This window comes from Micromesistius poutassou (genome assembly GCF_964030765.1).
Source record: "Micromesistius poutassou genome assembly, chromosome: 23".
Lineage (NCBI taxonomy): Eukaryota > Metazoa > Chordata > Actinopteri > Gadiformes > Gadidae > Micromesistius > Micromesistius poutassou.
The window spans coordinates 5,415,606-5,433,105 of NC_140293.1; the positions used below are offsets into that span (position 1 = coordinate 5,415,606).

Below are 17,500 nucleotides of genomic sequence, written 5' to 3' on the forward strand. Positions count from 1 at the left end.
GGCTCGTATATACCTCCTCTGTCCTCAGCCGGGAACAAGAGTGAAGTCACACTGTCCATGCTGTGCTCTTCAGCTAAGCAAGACTGCGAAAAGGAAACCATCATGAAGGATGTACTCAAAGAGGTATGACAAACCAATCACAGTGGGGCATTGGGCGGGGCTTCCTTATTTCTAGCCAATGAAACCCCAAGGGTCCTTATTGGACGAGCCTGAGTGTTGCGCTGATGTGTTTCAGTTGAAGGTCCGCTTCGGAAAAGTGTTGGACGGCGTGTTCTGGAAACTCAAATGGAAGGAGGGGCCACAACTCGACAAAACTGCACAGTGAAAGAAATCAAGGTTTTATTTGTTTTAATTGTTGCGGTTGTGGTGTATGTTACTGTATGTATGTATGTTACTGCTTTGTTCTCTAATGGTAAAGTGTGATACAGTTGGACTATTATTGTGGTGGAAAAAAACATGGACACTGACCGGCAATTAACGAATTTGTCAAGAAACTATTTGTCAAGAAATGTTTTAATTGTTATTCCTTTGCTTGATAAATAATTGAGTACGTTTTCACAAAGAATACAGCTATAGTTTCATCAGATGTCCACCATGGGGCAGTATTTATCTCACTCACCTTCTCACTCGCTCATCTTCACTCAAATCAAGGGAATCAATCAAATCAATGCAAATTTAGTTTTTTGTGGTTTTATTTTCCCTGCATCGGGCGGACCCTTGTACATTTCTAAACCAAGACAACTCTTTTTGATCAGAGGGTATTGATTAATACTAAGCGGACTATTGGTAGATAAGGACACAGATCTTTCTAGGTTGATTAACAAGACTTGGATAGACACCAGAAAGTGAAATCTTTTTTATTTTGTAAGGACACAGCTTTGTAAGTGGCTGACAATTCAATAATTTGACAACAAATACATATTTTAACATGATTTGCTAATATGGTCACTCTGTCAATAATGTCTTACACATTCATATGAGGAATACAAGTGTAAATATTTTAAGAACAATAAAAAAACAAAAAAAAACAAAAAAATTGACAACGAATATATGATTTCAAAAGTTGATCTGTTATGTCATAAACTGATGAATAATTTCTTAATAAGCCTGAGGAAAACAACTTAGTAGTTTCACCAGATGTCCGCTAGAGAGCAGCATTATCCTTCTATTCGAGCTAGCTCACCAATTAAAGGATGGAATGCAAAGTTTTCACTCCATTAGCACAGCAACGCCTAATGTCTAGATAGAAGATAGAACGTCCAGGGACTCTTCTTTTGAGCTGGCCTACCTGTTGTGCATGATCAGAAACTTTGGGGGGAGTTAGGGGGAGTGGGGAGTGGCTTTGGAGTGAGGCACAAAGGGAGGGGTGGGATTTTTTCGGTTGTATACCTTCAAAATCTAGCTTACTTTGGCTGGTTTCACTTGTGGTTGGTTTATACAAAAATATATACACATATAGGCTACCACATTCTTTTACACGTAGATCATTTGTAGATATCACATCCGTAAATTAAATCAGTGTAATATAGAAATGTTTTTAATCGCACTTTTAATCTTACACTATCCACAAGAAAATAACCCTTGAAAGAAAACGAACATAACAACAACAACATAACCTTTCATGAAATTCGATTCGAAATCTTCAGTGAGCAGGAACAAATTTCTCCGAGCAATTCAGTGTTGGAAGAAGCAAGCTCTAAACTTGACGCAAAAATTCTCCCCGGCATAATCCAATGAAGCATTTAGCCTCCAAACAGTCCCCGACGTGTCACCAGACGTTATCCACGAACCGCCCGGATCCTCGCGTCCCCTTTTCCTACCGCACCGCAAAAAAAAAAAAAAACCGCCTTCCCTCACTTCAGCTCCCGATGACGGAGCCCTTGCGCGGCGGCCGCTGCTGCTGCTGCGGCGGCGGCGGTCGCACCTCCAGCCGCGTGCGCCCGTCCAGCGGCGCCAGCATTGGGTACAGCATCTTCCCCCGGAAGCTCCCGGTGAACGTGAAGATGTGCGTCCGGGTCTTGGCGTTGTAGAAGGACACCTGGCCCTCCTCGTAGTCCAGGTAGACGCCCAGGTGGCGCGGTGCCATCGCCAGGGGCAACGTGGTGGGCTCCGGATCGGTGCAGGCGTAGAACTGCTGCGGGCTGCGCCACAGCGCCCAGTAGCCCCGCCCCGGCGACATGGGGACGCGCCCTCGCCGCTTGGCGTCCACGGCGGTCACGCCCGCCCGCCAGACCCCCGTGTTGGCGATGTCCACCTCCCAGTAGTGGCGCCCGCGGCCGTAGCCCTCCCAGCCCGTGACGCCGGGCCAGCTGTCGAAGCGCTGCGGGCTGTAGGGGAGGTCCATGGCCTGGGCGGGGCCCTCCTGGACCCCCCGCTGGTCCTCGGAGATCTGCAGCCAGGGGTGGTGGGTCATGGGGTCCAGGGTCACGTCGGCTGTAGGGGGGGGCGAGCGGAGAGATGGGACGGTTTGGGTCAGAGTCGAGGGGTGGAGGGAGATTATCAAGCGAATTCAAGGCGGCGATGACGGGATAAAGGCGGCCGCCTTTATGACCTTTGACTTTATCCCGTCGTCAAATGTTGTCCAAAGCGATTTATGACATTTTCACTTTAATGTTTTATTTATTAATGTGTGTGTCTGTGTGTCTGTGTGTCTGTGTGTGTGTGTTGGGAGGTTGGGTGGCGGTGGGGGTGGATCCTACACTCATGGGTGGAACCCGTGGAAGAGACGGATGTACTCCGCTAGTAAGGTTTCTGAATACAGGGTCTCAGGTCTTCTAGAACCGTTCTAGAACCTCATCATACAAGAGGAGGGATTCCCAGGAATATGGGAAAATAAAAGTGTAAAATCTGTCTATTTGTCGATGCCAGGCTCATGATAATCAATCTAACGCCATACATATTTGCATCTAGGGTTGAATAAAGTCGGCACCGTTGAGCATAACGCACCCATCAGTGCGTTCACTGTGATCACTGTGTCTGTGTCAAAAGGAAATGGGTTTGTGGCTTTTTCTTACCTGTGGCACTGGTGATCCAACTCCAGACTAAAAGGTCAAAAGGGAACGGAGAACAACTAGCATCAGATCTCTACACCATGGACGGACAATCAGAAGAACCCAAACAAGTTTGTGTTAGTTTGCAGTGACTGAACTCTCACCTGAGTTGGGGATGTATCGGGGAACCCCTGCTTCCCAGCTGCGCTGCTTGGCCAGCAACCAGAACTGTGGCATCATTTTCTGTGAAGGAAGAATAATTATTATAACCTTTTTGATGCGTCACACCAGTCCTTAGCAAGTCATAATGGGGCCAGAACTCAATGGATGTAGGTTGTTGGATGGAGTTAACCTTTTCCCTCTTCTCCCCCTTGCTAATCGACAGCAAGGTTCTGTTGGCACTTGCCCAGTTACCTTTGACCTTTTGGTCCAATGTCAAAATGTAGAAATGTAGCTTGAGTGGATTCTACGTTTTGAGAGCATTGCACGACATTTCAACGGTCGGTATTGTGTACGATGCAGTGTAAGCAGTAACTTGATTCATTGATTCATCCACAGATGAATAACAAAGTAGACTAACAAATCTCTGCACGCCATTCTTATCAATCGAAAACCTATGTAAACGCTCTCGGTTGTTGCATCGTTTAACAACCAATCGGAGATAAGGGTCCACCCTCAATGCGTTTCATCGGCGCCTTAAGCTATGACATAACATCCCACATGCTGTTATCTCTGGCAAGCAGTGACTATCGCAGGCTCTCTGTGAACCTTCACCCAAGTACCTCATCTTAACGTCAACATGTCAAACCTTTCTTATATTATTATAATTATATAAGTTATATAAAAACACACACCTAGAATGTACTGTAATAATATAATATAACCTTTATTATAGTGCAGTCTGTGTGTGTGTTTTAGAGGGAATTAAGAGAACGTGGTCCTCTTAAGTGTGTGTGTGTGTGTGTGTGTGTGTGCACCTGCGTGCGTGCGTGGGCGTGTGTGCGTTGGCGCGTGTCTCACCGTGTGGTCCTCCTTGAGCAGTGACCAGGTGATGAACTCCAGCAGAGGAAGAAGATGGACCAGCCTCCTCTTCCTCAGCCCCAGCAGCCTCAGCATCTGGCCCAGCTCCTCCCGCTCAATGCCGCAAATCTGGAACCACGCCAAGCGCTATTACTCCCACGGACACAGACGTCCTTTCACAATAAAAGCGCATCCCGAGCTACAGCTTTCTAACGTCAGGTCACGTGAGGGGGGGGGGGGGGGGGGGGAGTGGGGGGGGTTGAGTTTTGAGTCCTCACCTCCGAGGCGTCCTGTAGCTCCTTGGCCCACTTCATGATCCTCATCTGCGTCGCCTCCTTCTCCTCCTTCTCCTCCTTCTCCTCCTTCTCCTTCTCCTCCTCCTCCTCGTCCTCATCCCTGGTTGCCGTCGGCGACGGTGTGGGCGTGTCCCTGAGCAGCTGAACGCACAGCAGAGAGCAGCGGTTTCGTTAACACCTGCGCCCCAAACGTCACGTCCTTAGAGAGGAAAACCCCCAAATCACTCTTTAAGGCGGGCGGCTTCTGTTGGGCTCTCATGTCGTGCTGGTGAAAGTTTCTGTGCTATTTTTGACTGTACTGTGGAAACGGGGGAAATTCTCTGTAAAATACAAAGTCTCTCCCAGAGTGCAGGCTTTCTATTGGCTGCCCAGCCTGGCGCACCTGGGTTTTGACCACGCCCCTCGCACCTGCTACTATGAAACCCACCCTCTTCATTTTATTGTGTCCTGACCACTCGGACCTCAGTTATAAAGTATACATAAAGTAAAGTATACGTCATTCTACCTCAGTAATATTGAGTATAAAATGGTTGGTCCGTTGATCGGCGGGATTGCCAATCAGAACGACGTGGTCAGAACGGCTCTCACCGTGTCGATGTGTTGGAGCTCGCCCGCCCATTCCAGGATGAGTTTGCGGCTCTGTTCCAAACTGCGCTCCTCCCGTCCTTCGTCGCTCGTGCTGCCGGCGCTGCCTTCCTCCGGACGCCCGCTGCCCTCCTGTGATTCGGTAACACATCAAAGCATTAGTCACTTATTGTCAGACACTCTCTCATTCACTGGGCGCACTGACGCCGACCTGGCTGGCCATAGATACAAGGAGGTATTGTATCGCGTGACACATACAGGTAGGCTGGATGGGACCCATCGAGGGGAGAGATGCCCTGATTGGTCAGAAATGAGCGGGAGACACCCTGATTGGTCAGAAATAAGCCAGAGACAACCTGATTGGTCAGGGATGAGCCGGGAGCTGTATAAAATCTAAACTGACTCACATTGAGGCTGCACAGACAAGATATTCGGCCAATTTCACTCACTTAGAGCAGACAGAAGGCTATGGCATTTATAGCATTAACTTATACATCTACATTTATATAAAAATGACACCAAAATGATTGCTTTTAAATCTTACCCCTAGCACCTTTATGAATAGACGGCTTGTGAATTGTTTTGTGTGTTTTTCACTTCTCCTTTTCCACAATTCCCTTTTGTTTTCCCACATGGGCTTTCGTTTCCCGGAAGAGGGCGCCTGCCACGCACGTAGGCCTGTTCATCCCGGGGCTGTTCACAGAGCCACAGAGCTGGGCCAGGCGTCATTCAGCCAGGCTGTAAACCTGCAGGTCTTATCAGCGACCGCGCTCCCTACAGTCACGCTCTGTCATCTCTCCAGTTATGTCATCTCTCCATGCACAAACAGAAACGCCTGTCATCGTTTCCCATAGCAGCGCTTAGATCAGCGTTTTTTGCTGACCCTTTTTCAACCTTGAATACACATGAGTGTCATGAGACACTGTCACCGAAGTTATGCTTCCAACCCAACTAAAGTATGAACACTTAAAGTGTAAATAAAGGAGTTTTAAGTGATCGGAGGCCGATTCAAATTGAGAGTTTGCAAAAAGCTTTCCACTTTATTTATACAATGATATCAAACTGTGCCATTTGTATCAACATTTCTAAACCGTCAACGATGACTGTTATCCACTGTTAAAGTCCATCTCGCTGTATGTGGTGGTGACAAATAAAGTTGTGTGATCTTGAATCACCTCGTCCGGCTGGTACCGGTTTCAGGGAGGGGGTGGTGGGGGGGGGGGTTCCTACCTGACAGACGTGGTCCACCTGGGCCTTCCAGTCGTTGATGAACTCCACACACTCCTGCAGGCTGCGTAGGTCCTTCAGGCCGTTCTGCCGGGGGCCCTGCCGGAGGACACACACACACACACACACACACAGGGTGAGGCTTTACCCAGAACCCCCTGCTCCTGAACGCCCCCCCCCCCCCCCCCCCTAAAGAGGGCTGGTGAAAAATCGATTAAAATCTATTTTGAACGACTAAAAACATGACTATTGATGATGATAGTGTGATGTGTGCGCGTGCATACGTGCATGTGCGTGTGCGTGCCTGCGTGCGTGCCTGTGTGTGTATGTGCGCGTGTGTGCGTGTGTGTGTGTGTGTGTGTGTGTTCAGCGGCGTACCTGTGCGAGTGAGGAGGTCTTGAGGGCGCGGCTGGGGGCGGAGCTGTGCTGCTGGACGTACTGGTCATTCTGGGGCCACCGCACCGCCCCGATGGAGCTGCTCTGGGTGGAGCCCTCCCCCTTCAGGTCTAAGGGGGCGGAGGTAAGGGGTCGCATCAAATTATTTTTCATTTAAAAAAAATGTAAAAATTCAAAAAAAAAATTTTTTAATCTTTTGAAAAAGATATGTCCAATATTTTATACAGAAAGTGCTCGGGATTATTGATACAAAACAAAGACAGTATCTGTTTTCATCAAACGCGTTTGATATAAATGCTTATGAATATGAATAGATATCTTTTAAATGGGCCAAGGCTATGGGTCTAGGCTAGAGAGCCACATTTATGTTAATGACCTTTTATCAACACTCATACATTGATAATGCTTTACGTCCCGCTGCCAATTATCGCTAGATCATAATCGAGCAATGATTGGCTACTGTACTGGATGGAAGTGTGATGTCAAAACCTACTCTTCTTCTTCAGAATGCTCTTCATCTCAAATTGTTGGGGCTTTGTTCCTGCCAAATGATGCATGTTTCATTATAATGCAACAGAATGGGTGGAACATAATGATATGACATGTTAGATAAGCTCAGTTACAGACTGTATGCTTTGAATTAAAAACTGTATTTTTATATTTTACTTTGCATTCTACAAATATTATTATTATTATACATTGTTGGACTGCACACTCACACACACACACACACACATACACACACACACACACACACACACACACACACACACACACACACACACACACACACGCACACACACCATTTGTTCTTTCTTTCTCAAACACAAAGTGAGAAATAATCACTATGCAATGAGATCAACACATCAGAATGTTTGTCTTACAATACAAAAAATAAGAAGTTGGTCAAAACTCAATATTCCTTTCCTACATGCTCCTACCTTCATCCATTTTGGGAGAGAGAGAGAGAGAGAGAGAGAGAGAGTGCTGATCGCTCCTGCGGTAGGAAGGTCTGGACAGCGAACGCTTTCTATCCAAGCTATTTTATCTGCACCTGTATATACCAGGAGCAACCCTTGGACTCTGTCTTTTATGATCTGGACTCGGTGGCAAGATCAAGATCCAGCGGCTATATCTAATATAGCCGTCTTCAACGACTGTGTCACGGGCATGTGTATGTGTGTGTGTGTGTGTGTGTGTGTGTGCTGCTATCTATTGATATGATATTTTCGCCTTGCTTTCGGTGCCTTCCCTGAAGTGACGCAGATGGCCGTGCCGCTATCGTCACAGAGCGAACATGAGGACAATAAACTTGTCACGTGTGGATCAATCAATACTTGATTTTCCTCTGCTCTCTCCATTCAACGCTTTGATAGAGGCCTGTATCGTCTTTAATATCACTATGATATCTTTGACCGTAAACCAAATGTTTTATTTCTCTAGATGTCACTGTGTGATCTCTGGTCATGCACTGCATAAAGGCGTGCAGTCGAAGATTGCACTTGGTTATGTAGGCTTACATCACACACACCTGTGTATTGGCCGCACATAAAGGCAATAAAAGAGACTACAACCATTAAAATGACAGATTGATTGGAAATGAATGATTGGAAATTCAAAAGGAGATTTTTGATGTTTTCTATCATGGGGTAATATCTTGGTTTATTGTTGACCATTACAGTTAACCAACGATACAGCAGGTGTCTCTGAGGCCCAGTGGAGAGTGCTGTTGGTTGTGAACTCCAGTGAACCCAGTTTAAGTCTTGCTGAGGCCGAAAAAAATCTGAAGCCAACTACGGCTGTTAAATGCATTTTTATCACACACACACACACACACACACACACACACACACACACAGGGTGCAGTGCCTTGCTCAGGGACACCTCAACACCCAGCTAGGAGGAGCCGGGGATCAAACCTTGCGGTTAGCAGCCAACCCGCTCTACCTCCTGAGCTACTGCCGCTCATCTGAGCTCATCTGGAGCCGTTGAGAGCACTGTTGGGCATCAGTCCTGGAAGGAAGGCAGGTGAGACCAATCACTGTGTCAATGAGGATGAATGAGTGTATGGATGGGAGGCTGAGTGGATGGATGGGAGGGTGCGTGGATGGGGCAGTGACAGTGGATGGCTGAATGATGGGGAGTGGCTGGATGTGACTGAGGTTCAGCTGGTCGATGGTGTAATGAGGATGAGTAATGACATAGGACAGATGGGAGATAGGGTGTGGATCATGTATCATAAGAAATGAGTGATTTTAGTCACAGCTTTAAGGGTTAGCTCTCTCGACTACACCCAGTTAGCTGGTCAGAGTTCATTATTGCCCTTTGAATAAGATAATAATAGTGACAAGGATTAATAATTAAGAGAGAGTAATAATTGAATAATTGATTAATCATTGAAAATAATTGAAACGTTGTGCATAGGATAAGGGACATTAAAGAACCACAAGCTTCATATTTGTGTTTTGTTGTATTTTATTATTTCTCTGCAGGAGAATACACATCTGTGATGCTCTTAACAAATTGTACAAAAGAAAACACAACCATTTCATCCGATGTCATCTTGGCTAGATAATACCTTTGAGAATACCCTTATACTATAACAAAGACCGTTCAGGATGCAACAGCACCGGCAATAGCTAACTGACTCTATACGGATGAATTTCTTTACATAATTATTTTCATGGGGATTCGGTAATGCGTGGCAATATTGAACCAAAACTGAGAGTAGCCTCAACCCACCAAAACAAACATGTTCATAAAAATGATTGACAGCCTAGAAGATGCATGCTGAACAGATATATAGAATATAAAAAGATTTGCTTCTTTGAATCAGTGCTTTAATGAATGATATGATGTGTTAATGCAAACCTCCGTGTCAGACGCCTTCATTCACAGGAGTTCACTACCGGTCTAACCGAAATATATACACAAACATGAACTCATATACATATAAAAAACATGATATGCATAGGGGGCACTGTTGTTATTTGGGTTATCATGAGTGCGTGAAGCCGTGTACATCTTGTCTTCCCATTAGTTCCAATTCTTGAAGAACTGTTTGAACATAATCGTCTCTCTTCCTTGCGGAAGAATCTCCACCTGAAGAGGAAAATACTCTTTTAGTTTCTATAGCGTTTCAGCAATCAGTTCATTTATAGGCTGATGGAGTAATGGGAGTTATATAGCTGCTGAATCTCTGCTGAGATTCAGATATCAGTTTTGGTCTTTGTGTCAATCATTGAATGAGGTCAATAAAGACAGACAGAAAGACCAATAGACTTACTGACACAATCATTGAAACACTTTGTGTGTTTTTAAGTGTGTGTTTGTGGTCTGATGCGAGTGTGTATTTAAGATCTTTGATTCAAGAGTTTCATAACCCAGACAGCGTGGGATATGCAGCGTCACTGTGTTCACGACAATGACCCAGCGGTTAGCGTACCTGCGTCTTCATCCTGTCGTAGCTCATCTGCTGGATGAAGTTATCCGCCATCTTTAGGGCCTCACTCTTCTCCTCAGCATTGGCCCCACTACCTGTCAATCATTCAGAAACAGGGAGGAGTCTTAGCTGTTGGGAGTCCCTAGCATGTCACTCACGACTATAGGAGACAACTATAAGAAAGAACTGAATACAGCTGAATGCCTGGACACTCTTAATGGTTAACCGGCCAGCTCCCCATCACCGATTCAAAATGTTTTGCCTATATGTATGTATGTATGTATGTATGTATGTATGTGTGTATGTATGTATGTATGTATGTATGTATGTGTGTATGTGTGTATGTATGTATGTATGTATGTATGTTTGTATGTATGTATGTATGTATGTATGTGTATGTATGTATGTATGTATGTATGTATGTATGTATGTATGTATGTATGTTTGTATGTCAATTATGACTCCCATTACACTCCTGACCATCCCTGGAAGGAGGGATCCCACACTCTGCATTCATCCTCAAGATTTCTTCCTTGCTAATTAAGGGAGTTATTTTTGCCCTCTGGGGGGGGGTGGGGGCTAGGGTCATGGGGGTGTCATAAATATATGGCCTGTTAAGCCCTTTGAGACTGTACCCGTGATTAAGGGCTGTACAAATACAATTGAATTAATAAAAGGGACCCGCTTATAGAAAGACCCAGGAGAAAGAGCTGGTTTGCGTTCCAGTCCAACTATCCCCGTGGTTGATGACCTCCACGACAGACGGCATTTCCTCCTCTCACCTTTCCAGACAAAGATCTTCCCATTGGCCCCGTTGTCCAGGATGAAGCAGTCGTCGCGCCCCAGCAGATCCCGGCCCAACGGACACTTTTCCGACACCTTGGTCATGGTCATCGACCCCGTGGCGTCAGAAACCTATGAAGTACGATGTGTGATATGATTAGAGCATATTAATAAAAGGGCTAGCACTCTACGGTGTCTCTCGCCGTCTCAATGGACAACAGATCTATATACAAGGGAAAGGTGGGAGCGAAGAGAGACCTTGTAGAGATGGGCCGAGTTGGAACGATCTGCCTTGGTGTCCTCCTCTGGCGTGCTTTCCCCAAGCTCCGTCATTGGCCCGAGCACCTGCCAATCAAGAGAATAGGGCGGGTTCAAAATGAGCTGACGGTCCAACTGTAGCAGCGACGGCACAGAACGTAGCTCCTCGTGGACCCAAAAGAGAGGAAACGCAAGCGAGCCGTTTTCTCTTCTTCGCCATCCGCTGGGAGGCGGCTCCGTAGGTAACCACGGTTACCTTCAGCATCTCCGCGGTCTCCTCCCCCTCGTTGATGTCCACGATGCGGGCCTTGCCGTGGCGGTCCGTGTCGCGGATCAGCGAGGCGATCTCGCGCACCATCTGCTTCTCGAAGATGTTGGCCTTGGACCCGATCCACGACAGGATGGTCTGCGGGACGGACGGTCAGACAAAAACAAGCCCCGTGACTCAATGATCAACAGACGTGCGTTTCCCCCGGTTACTAACATAGGGGTCATGAGACGTACAGGACCTTCCCCTCCTCACCCAATGACCCATTTATTAACACAGCCAGGGGTAAGAGGTTTGATTCCCACTAGAGTAGAATTGCAACCAACCAAATGTGGTTGGTTGCGTGTTTTAAATCCCATTCATAATCTCCTGATCTTACTGAGACACGACCACACTGGTGTGGATCACAAACACATCGTGTTTGTGTTCACGTCTCTGTCCACGTCTCCACGTCCACGTCTCTGTCCGCACCCACCTCCCCGAGGTCCAGGATGAAGCAGTCCCCCTTGTTGAAGCTGGCCCAGGACAGCTCCACCTCCTTGGCACGGATGTTGCGCTTGCCCTTGATCTGGTACAGCCGGTGCACGGGGCCCGCCCCCGGGGCCCTCCGGAACCCCGACTCCACGCCGCCCTCCTGAGGAGAGCGGGACACAACACACAACGTCACACAACGTCACACAACGTCACACAACGTTACACACCGGGGCCGAACAAAATGAAGGTTTAGCCACGCCCTCGTTAGCCACGCCCCCCCCCGGTTGTGTTCGCTTGGGTCGTCGTGACGATGTCTGCGACACACAACACACGGTGACTTTTTGCACGAAAGGCGCCGTGGTGTCAATAAAGTAAAAAAATAAATAAATAAATAAAATTTGAATTTGATTTGAAAGAACTGTATTTCACCGTGAAGCACTTTAACTCCTCCTCCCTGAGAACAATAATGAAACACATTACACTAGGAAACGACACATATTGGACGGAGAACTTTGAGGTGGATAAAGTGATGACGGTGTCCATGTATGGAACCAATAGGACCAACTAGGCCCCCCATGGCAATGACCCAGGACCCCCGCCCCCCCCCTACCTTATAGCTGACCCCCCGGGGGAACAGGACCATGAACTCGGGCGCCTCGTAGCCCTGGACGTGGCGGTGCTGGATGGGCTCCCCCCCAAGGAAGTTGTCCAGCTGCGTGGCCAACATGGCGCCCGCCACCTGCTCGTCACGGGATGACTTCTCACCTGCCGGGGGGAGAGAGAGAGAGGGAGGGGGAGGGAGAGGGAGAGGGAGAGGGAGAGAGAGAGAGAGAGAGAGAGAGAGAGAGAGAGGGGGGGGAGGGGGAGGGAGAGGGAGAGGGAGAGGAGAGAGAGAGAGAGAGAGAGAGAGAGAGAGAGAGAGAGGGGGGGGGGAGGGGAGGGAGAGAGAGAGAGAGGAGAGAGAGAGAGAGAGGGGGAGGAGAGAGAGAGATGGGGAGGGGGAGAGAGAGGAGAGAGAGAGAGAGAGGGAGAGAGAGGGGAAGGGAGAGAGAGAGAGAGAGAGAGAGAGAGAGAGAGAGAGAGAGAGAGAGAGAGAGAGAGAGAGAGAGAGAGAGAGAGAGACAGAGAGAGAATGGTCATAAAAATCATTGACCTTCATTTTTAACATTGATACATGTCTTTAAGGAGACCCTTTTCACAGCGGCTTCACTGTAGGACAAACACTGGTGTGGCTCAGTCATGATGATGGCTCTGCTGCTTCTATGTACCAGGGCCTGGTAGTAGACTCCAAAGGGTCTCTATGGTACACAACAGTGCCATGTAAACATGGTTGTGGTGGGGACAGGAAGGCAGCAGCCGGCCATGATTGTAGTCATTTTGTTTTTTGTGACTGCACGATCAGAGCAAATGGTGTTTTGTGTGAACCAAATGTATACGGTTAACGTTGTTCAGATGACACGTCACGTTGTCGCTGCAAGTCCCTGCAAATCCAATCCCCGGCTTCAAACATTTCCCCCAAAGAAATGATCCTGCTCTGCAACAAACTGGGTGACCCGCAGCCTACTGGGGGATTAAAGAAGAGCGATAACACACAGAGGCTGGGTGGAGGGTGGAGGGTGGAGGGTGGAGGTGGGGGTGGAGGGTGGAGGTGGGGCTGGAGTCTGGTGGGGTGGGGTGTGGTGGTTAGGAGTGACAACACTTCCCGCAGCTAAGAGGACCTCTATCTCCTCAAGCTTTGACAATCGGCTTAGTGTTACCTTGAGAAGAGGATACACGCACTGGGAACAGCAACCACATCTGAGAACTGTAACAGCCCCCCTGCATTATTAATGGCATCCCAAAAGAAACACGCCCTTTCCTGGATGGCTAGGGTTCCCTCGTGTTCTCTCGCTCTATCTCTCTCTCTCTCGCTCTCTCTCTCGCTCTCTCTTTCTCATTATGAGGTCTCAGGTGACATTATCACCATTAGTGGCAGGCTTATTAGTCTGGTTAATTTCACAAGTCTGCATGAGCGGTGCAGAAATACACACAGGATAGTGGGCTAGCATGTAGTTACATGTAGTGGGTTAAGATTAAAGGGGAAGGCCATTCAAGTGACTAGTACACTTCCTCCTTTCAACAATCAGCCAGGGGGAACTGAAAGTACGAGTTGAATGGTTGTGGATAAGCCTTTGGATGGAGCCCTTTTCCAGAGTAGCCATCATAGGACTAACACAGGTATCGTTAATGGCAACAAAACATGCGTATGCCCTATATTAGTTGTTTTTTTTAGATTATAATTTACATTTTGTGTAATACAAAAAAAAAGAAAATGAAATACAGCCTTTTAGACTCACAGCACACCTTAATAAAAAACACAGTTCTGCTTTTTCTATGTTCCAGGGCAGAGGTAGCCGACTGAACTAGTGTGGACAAGACGCATGGACCATTGGACCACGTGCCCTGGTACATAACAGCAGCAGATGGGTGTCACCACCGACACCTGCGATTGCCCTACAATGACGGCTCCTGTTTTGAAGGGGGGCAACTGCGATGCCAGAAATACTGATATGGTATTGATATACTGAAGTCCACTACCTGCATGTAACATGAAAGTTATGATGCGTTTCTCCTCATCACACACAAAAAGTGTGTTTATTACACAAAAAGTGTTTTATTCAACCTAATGATGTCTAGTTTAGAAAGTATTATCAAAGTATCCGAGTGTTTTTTGGGTAGTTTGGTCAAAAATTACTCTTTTTGTAGCCTGGCTATTGCCAGACCAAGCTCAAGCGTAGATTGCACATTGGTCTGGGAAAGCCGCTGTCATTTTCTTCAGCACAAGAGGCGTGATCAACGGGTAGAGTTAAATTGACTCTGTATGCAATTGGCTGCTTGCCGTCGCTTCCCTGTCGTCATTGTGTTAAACCAGCCAATAGCACGCCAGGGGGAAAAGCCAGCTTGGTGATCGGCTCCCCGCAAAAGCGTATCGAAACTAGAAAGAAATGTATGGTTCTTCTCCAGACTCTTTTATCCTTTTTATTGTATAGTGCGTAAGACAGGAAGATATGGGGAGATAGGGGAGGACATGCTGCAAAGGACCACGGGCAGGAATCGAACCATGGACCCTGCGGAAAGGTCTGGTTCTCAATGGTACGCACTCTCCCCGGTGAACCACCGGGGCGCCCCCTGGTTTGGTCATTTTTGACCCAACTACCCCGTTCGGGGTCTGCCTCTCACCGATCCACATGTGCACGTCGGCCCCCGTCTCCCCGCGGTTGTCCAGCACCAGGTAGGAGTCTCCGTTGAAGAAGGCCCCCACCTCGGAGGCCTCCAGCGGGACCGCCTTCATCTTCTCCACCCTCCACACCCGCAGGCCGGGCTCACGGACCTCCGGGCTGAACTGCCCCTGGGCCGGCTGCAATGGGAGCATTCTGGAGAGAGAGAGAGAGAGAGAGAGAGAGAGAGGGGGAGAGAGACAGTGACGATGAGTTAGAGGGATGAAGAGAGAGTCACAGTGGAGATGAGTGGCAACGACTGGAAGAGAGAGAGAGAACAACAGTGACTTCTCAGAGAGGTGTCTTCGTAAGGACCAACACAGGCGTGTCTGCTACCCCTACCCTGGTTCATAAAAAGAGTATCCACTGGAATCGAACATCGTTCATCCCTTGTAGCAGACCCGAGTTAACTTTCACAACGGGGTTGAAAAGACTAAGCTGTAATCCTAAGACTTGGTATTGGTAAATCATTTTCTGAACAGAAAGAGGTAGATGTGGTTGGTTGGTTCTGCGTCATAGACTTCCGGTTACAAGGGTTTCTCAAATGACACAAGAAAGGGGAAGCTGACGGGGTGTGATCCAATCCTCACAAACCCCTTGCCTAAGGTGTGTGTGCCTGCTGGGGCAGGTGTAGAAACCAGTTCATGAAAGAGGAGAGCAGGGGTGGGGGGGTGGTGGTGCGGGGACGGGGAAGCTGTGTTGACCCTCCTATCTCCCCATGCGTGTTCCTTATCAGAGCACGGATTAAGAGATCATGTAAATGCTTGTTATGGCTCGGGCCCTCAACCCTAAATGAAGTGTTGCACGGCCGGCTGAAGACCACAGGGCTAGATTACATCATCTCCATGCAACATGACCCCCCCCCCTCCAACACACACACACACACACACCCCACCCCACCCCACCCACCACTGCCCTGCCAACTACAGGCGTAGTATGTGGTTTCACAAGAGCATGGGTGTGACTAGGAGAGAGAGAGATGAGTCACATGACCTAATCATATACCTTCACGGTATTATGGTTTGTTGTGACAACAGCAACAGCTTTTCACAGACACACTTAAGACCCACAAAAAGGAGGAAACACTCTTAAGCAGGTTATGCTTTTAGAACTATTACAGATCAGACATGGAGCCTGAAGAGAAAGAAAACCACCTGCACTTATTAATTATTATTCAGCCGTATAACAGATAACATATATTACAGATTTAATTTTGTGTTTAATATGGGCTCTCGCAAATTGTGCGTGCGTGTGTGCGTAGGTGAGAGAATGGACTTTTCGTGCCTTGCCCTTTCTTGCATTAACCGCAAATAATAAGTACAGTGCTAAGCCAACACACCAGTGCATCCAAAGTCAAATTCCATCAAGTGATTACATAGATTACATAGAAAAAACTAGACAAAAACACTAAAGTCTGAATTCCCGTCAGTGCACAATCACATGACAGTAGGGTCACATGACAAATAATGCAGAAGTTGTTGCCACCATAACAAACTCTGGCAGACGTGTGCAGATAACGAGCAGGACATGGACGGTAAACCGACCAATCAGAGAAATGTCAAAAGACGAGAAAATAAAAAAGATAAGAGCAATAATATGACAATCAATCATGCTAAGCAGCCTGCAAGCTAGAAGAGAGAAAGAAAGAAAGAGGAGAGAGAGATAGTGGGGAGAGAGAGAGAGAGAGAGAGAGAGAGAGAGAGAGAGAGAAGAGAAAGAGAAGGAGAGAGAGAGATAATGGAGAGAGAGAGAGAAGGAGAGGGAGAGATAATGGAGAGAGAAGGAGAGGGGGAGATAATGGAGAGCGAGAGAAGGAGAGCGAGAAGGAGAGGGAGAGAATTAGAGAGAGACGGAGAGAGAGGAAAGAGATAGAGAGAAAGAGAGGCGAGCGAGAGGAGAAAGAGACGGAGAGTGGAGGACAGAAGCACATGGGCAAGGGCCTTGGACCCTGCTTGAGGAGCAAGTCAACGAGAGAGAGAGAGAGAGAGAGAGAGAGAGAGAGAGAGAGAGAGAGAGAGAGAGAGAGAGACCAGACACAGAGAAGTTGAGAGGGGCGTCCTCTTTGCCACTTAACTGCATAATCGCCGGCGTTTCCGGCTCGCACTCCAGATACGGATCCATCGTGTGCGTCCGCTGAGGTGTGCGACCCTGGGTGTGTCACAGCCGGCGTGTCTGCGTGTGTTTTCAAAGTGAGCGAAGGTAGCCCCGACCGTCTGCGTTTTACCTGGCCTGGTTAGCTTATATGTGGGCGGTAACTGGAGCTGGACCTGGGGTGATGATACCCGCAGCCCGTGGATGGGTGTGTGTGTGTGTGTGTGTGTGCGCGAGTGTGTGTGTGTGTGTGTGTGTGTGTGTGTGTGTGTGTGTGTGTGTGTGTGTGTGTGTGTGTGTGTGTGTGTGTGTGTGTGTGTGTGTGTGTGTGTGTGTGTGTGTGTGTGTGTGTGTGTGTGTGTGTGTTGCCAATGGGGGAGTCAGGTTCCTGGTTCCAGGTTACTAGTAAAACA

General features: G+C 47.7%; 3 protein-coding genes across 3 annotated transcripts in view; 1 reads left to right on the forward strand and 2 right to left on the reverse strand.

Annotated features, from left to right (window-relative positions):
• Positions 1 to 325, forward strand: part of LOC311368734 (uncharacterized protein) — a gene marked incomplete at both ends in the record, with an annotated part of 5,179 nt that extends 4,854 nt beyond the window's left edge. The window contains 2 exons of the mRNA XM_084487520.1: positions 29 to 123; positions 236 to 325. Of these exons, the coding sequence (XP_084343646.1) occupies positions 29 to 123; positions 236 to 325 (185 nt within the window). The remainder of the gene's footprint in view (positions 1 to 28; positions 124 to 235) is intronic.
• Positions 326 to 1,858: 1,533 nt separating this feature from the next.
• LOC311368736 (uncharacterized protein) lies at positions 1,859 to 7,071 on the reverse strand (the record flags this gene model as incomplete). Its single annotated transcript, XM_084487521.1, has 9 exons — positions 1,859 to 2,433; positions 3,015 to 3,041; positions 3,155 to 3,233; positions 4,011 to 4,139; positions 4,289 to 4,447; positions 4,895 to 5,023; positions 6,122 to 6,217; positions 6,497 to 6,624; positions 7,008 to 7,071. 9 exons carry the CDS (start codon positions 7,069 to 7,071, stop codon positions 1,859 to 1,861), a joined length of 1,386 nt encoding a protein of 461 aa, XP_084343647.1.
• Positions 7,072 to 8,971: 1,900 nt separating this feature from the next.
• The window catches only part of capgb (capping protein (actin filament), gelsolin-like b), a 10,972-nt gene continuing 2,443 nt past the window's right edge, over positions 8,972 to 17,500 (reverse strand). Inside the window, exons 2-9 of the mRNA XM_084487238.1 lie at positions 14,959 to 15,152; positions 12,350 to 12,504; positions 11,741 to 11,899; positions 11,254 to 11,403; positions 10,998 to 11,084; positions 10,739 to 10,871; positions 9,960 to 10,051; positions 8,972 to 9,616 (exon numbers count right to left, since the gene is read on the reverse strand). Of these exons, the coding sequence (XP_084343364.1) occupies positions 9,551 to 9,616; positions 9,960 to 10,051; positions 10,739 to 10,871; positions 10,998 to 11,084; positions 11,254 to 11,403; positions 11,741 to 11,899; positions 12,350 to 12,504; positions 14,959 to 15,151 (1,035 nt within the window). The 5' untranslated portion in view covers position 15,152 and the 3' untranslated portion in view covers positions 8,972 to 9,550. The remainder of the gene's footprint in view (positions 9,617 to 9,959; positions 10,052 to 10,738; positions 10,872 to 10,997; positions 11,085 to 11,253; positions 11,404 to 11,740; positions 11,900 to 12,349; positions 12,505 to 14,958; positions 15,153 to 17,500) is intronic.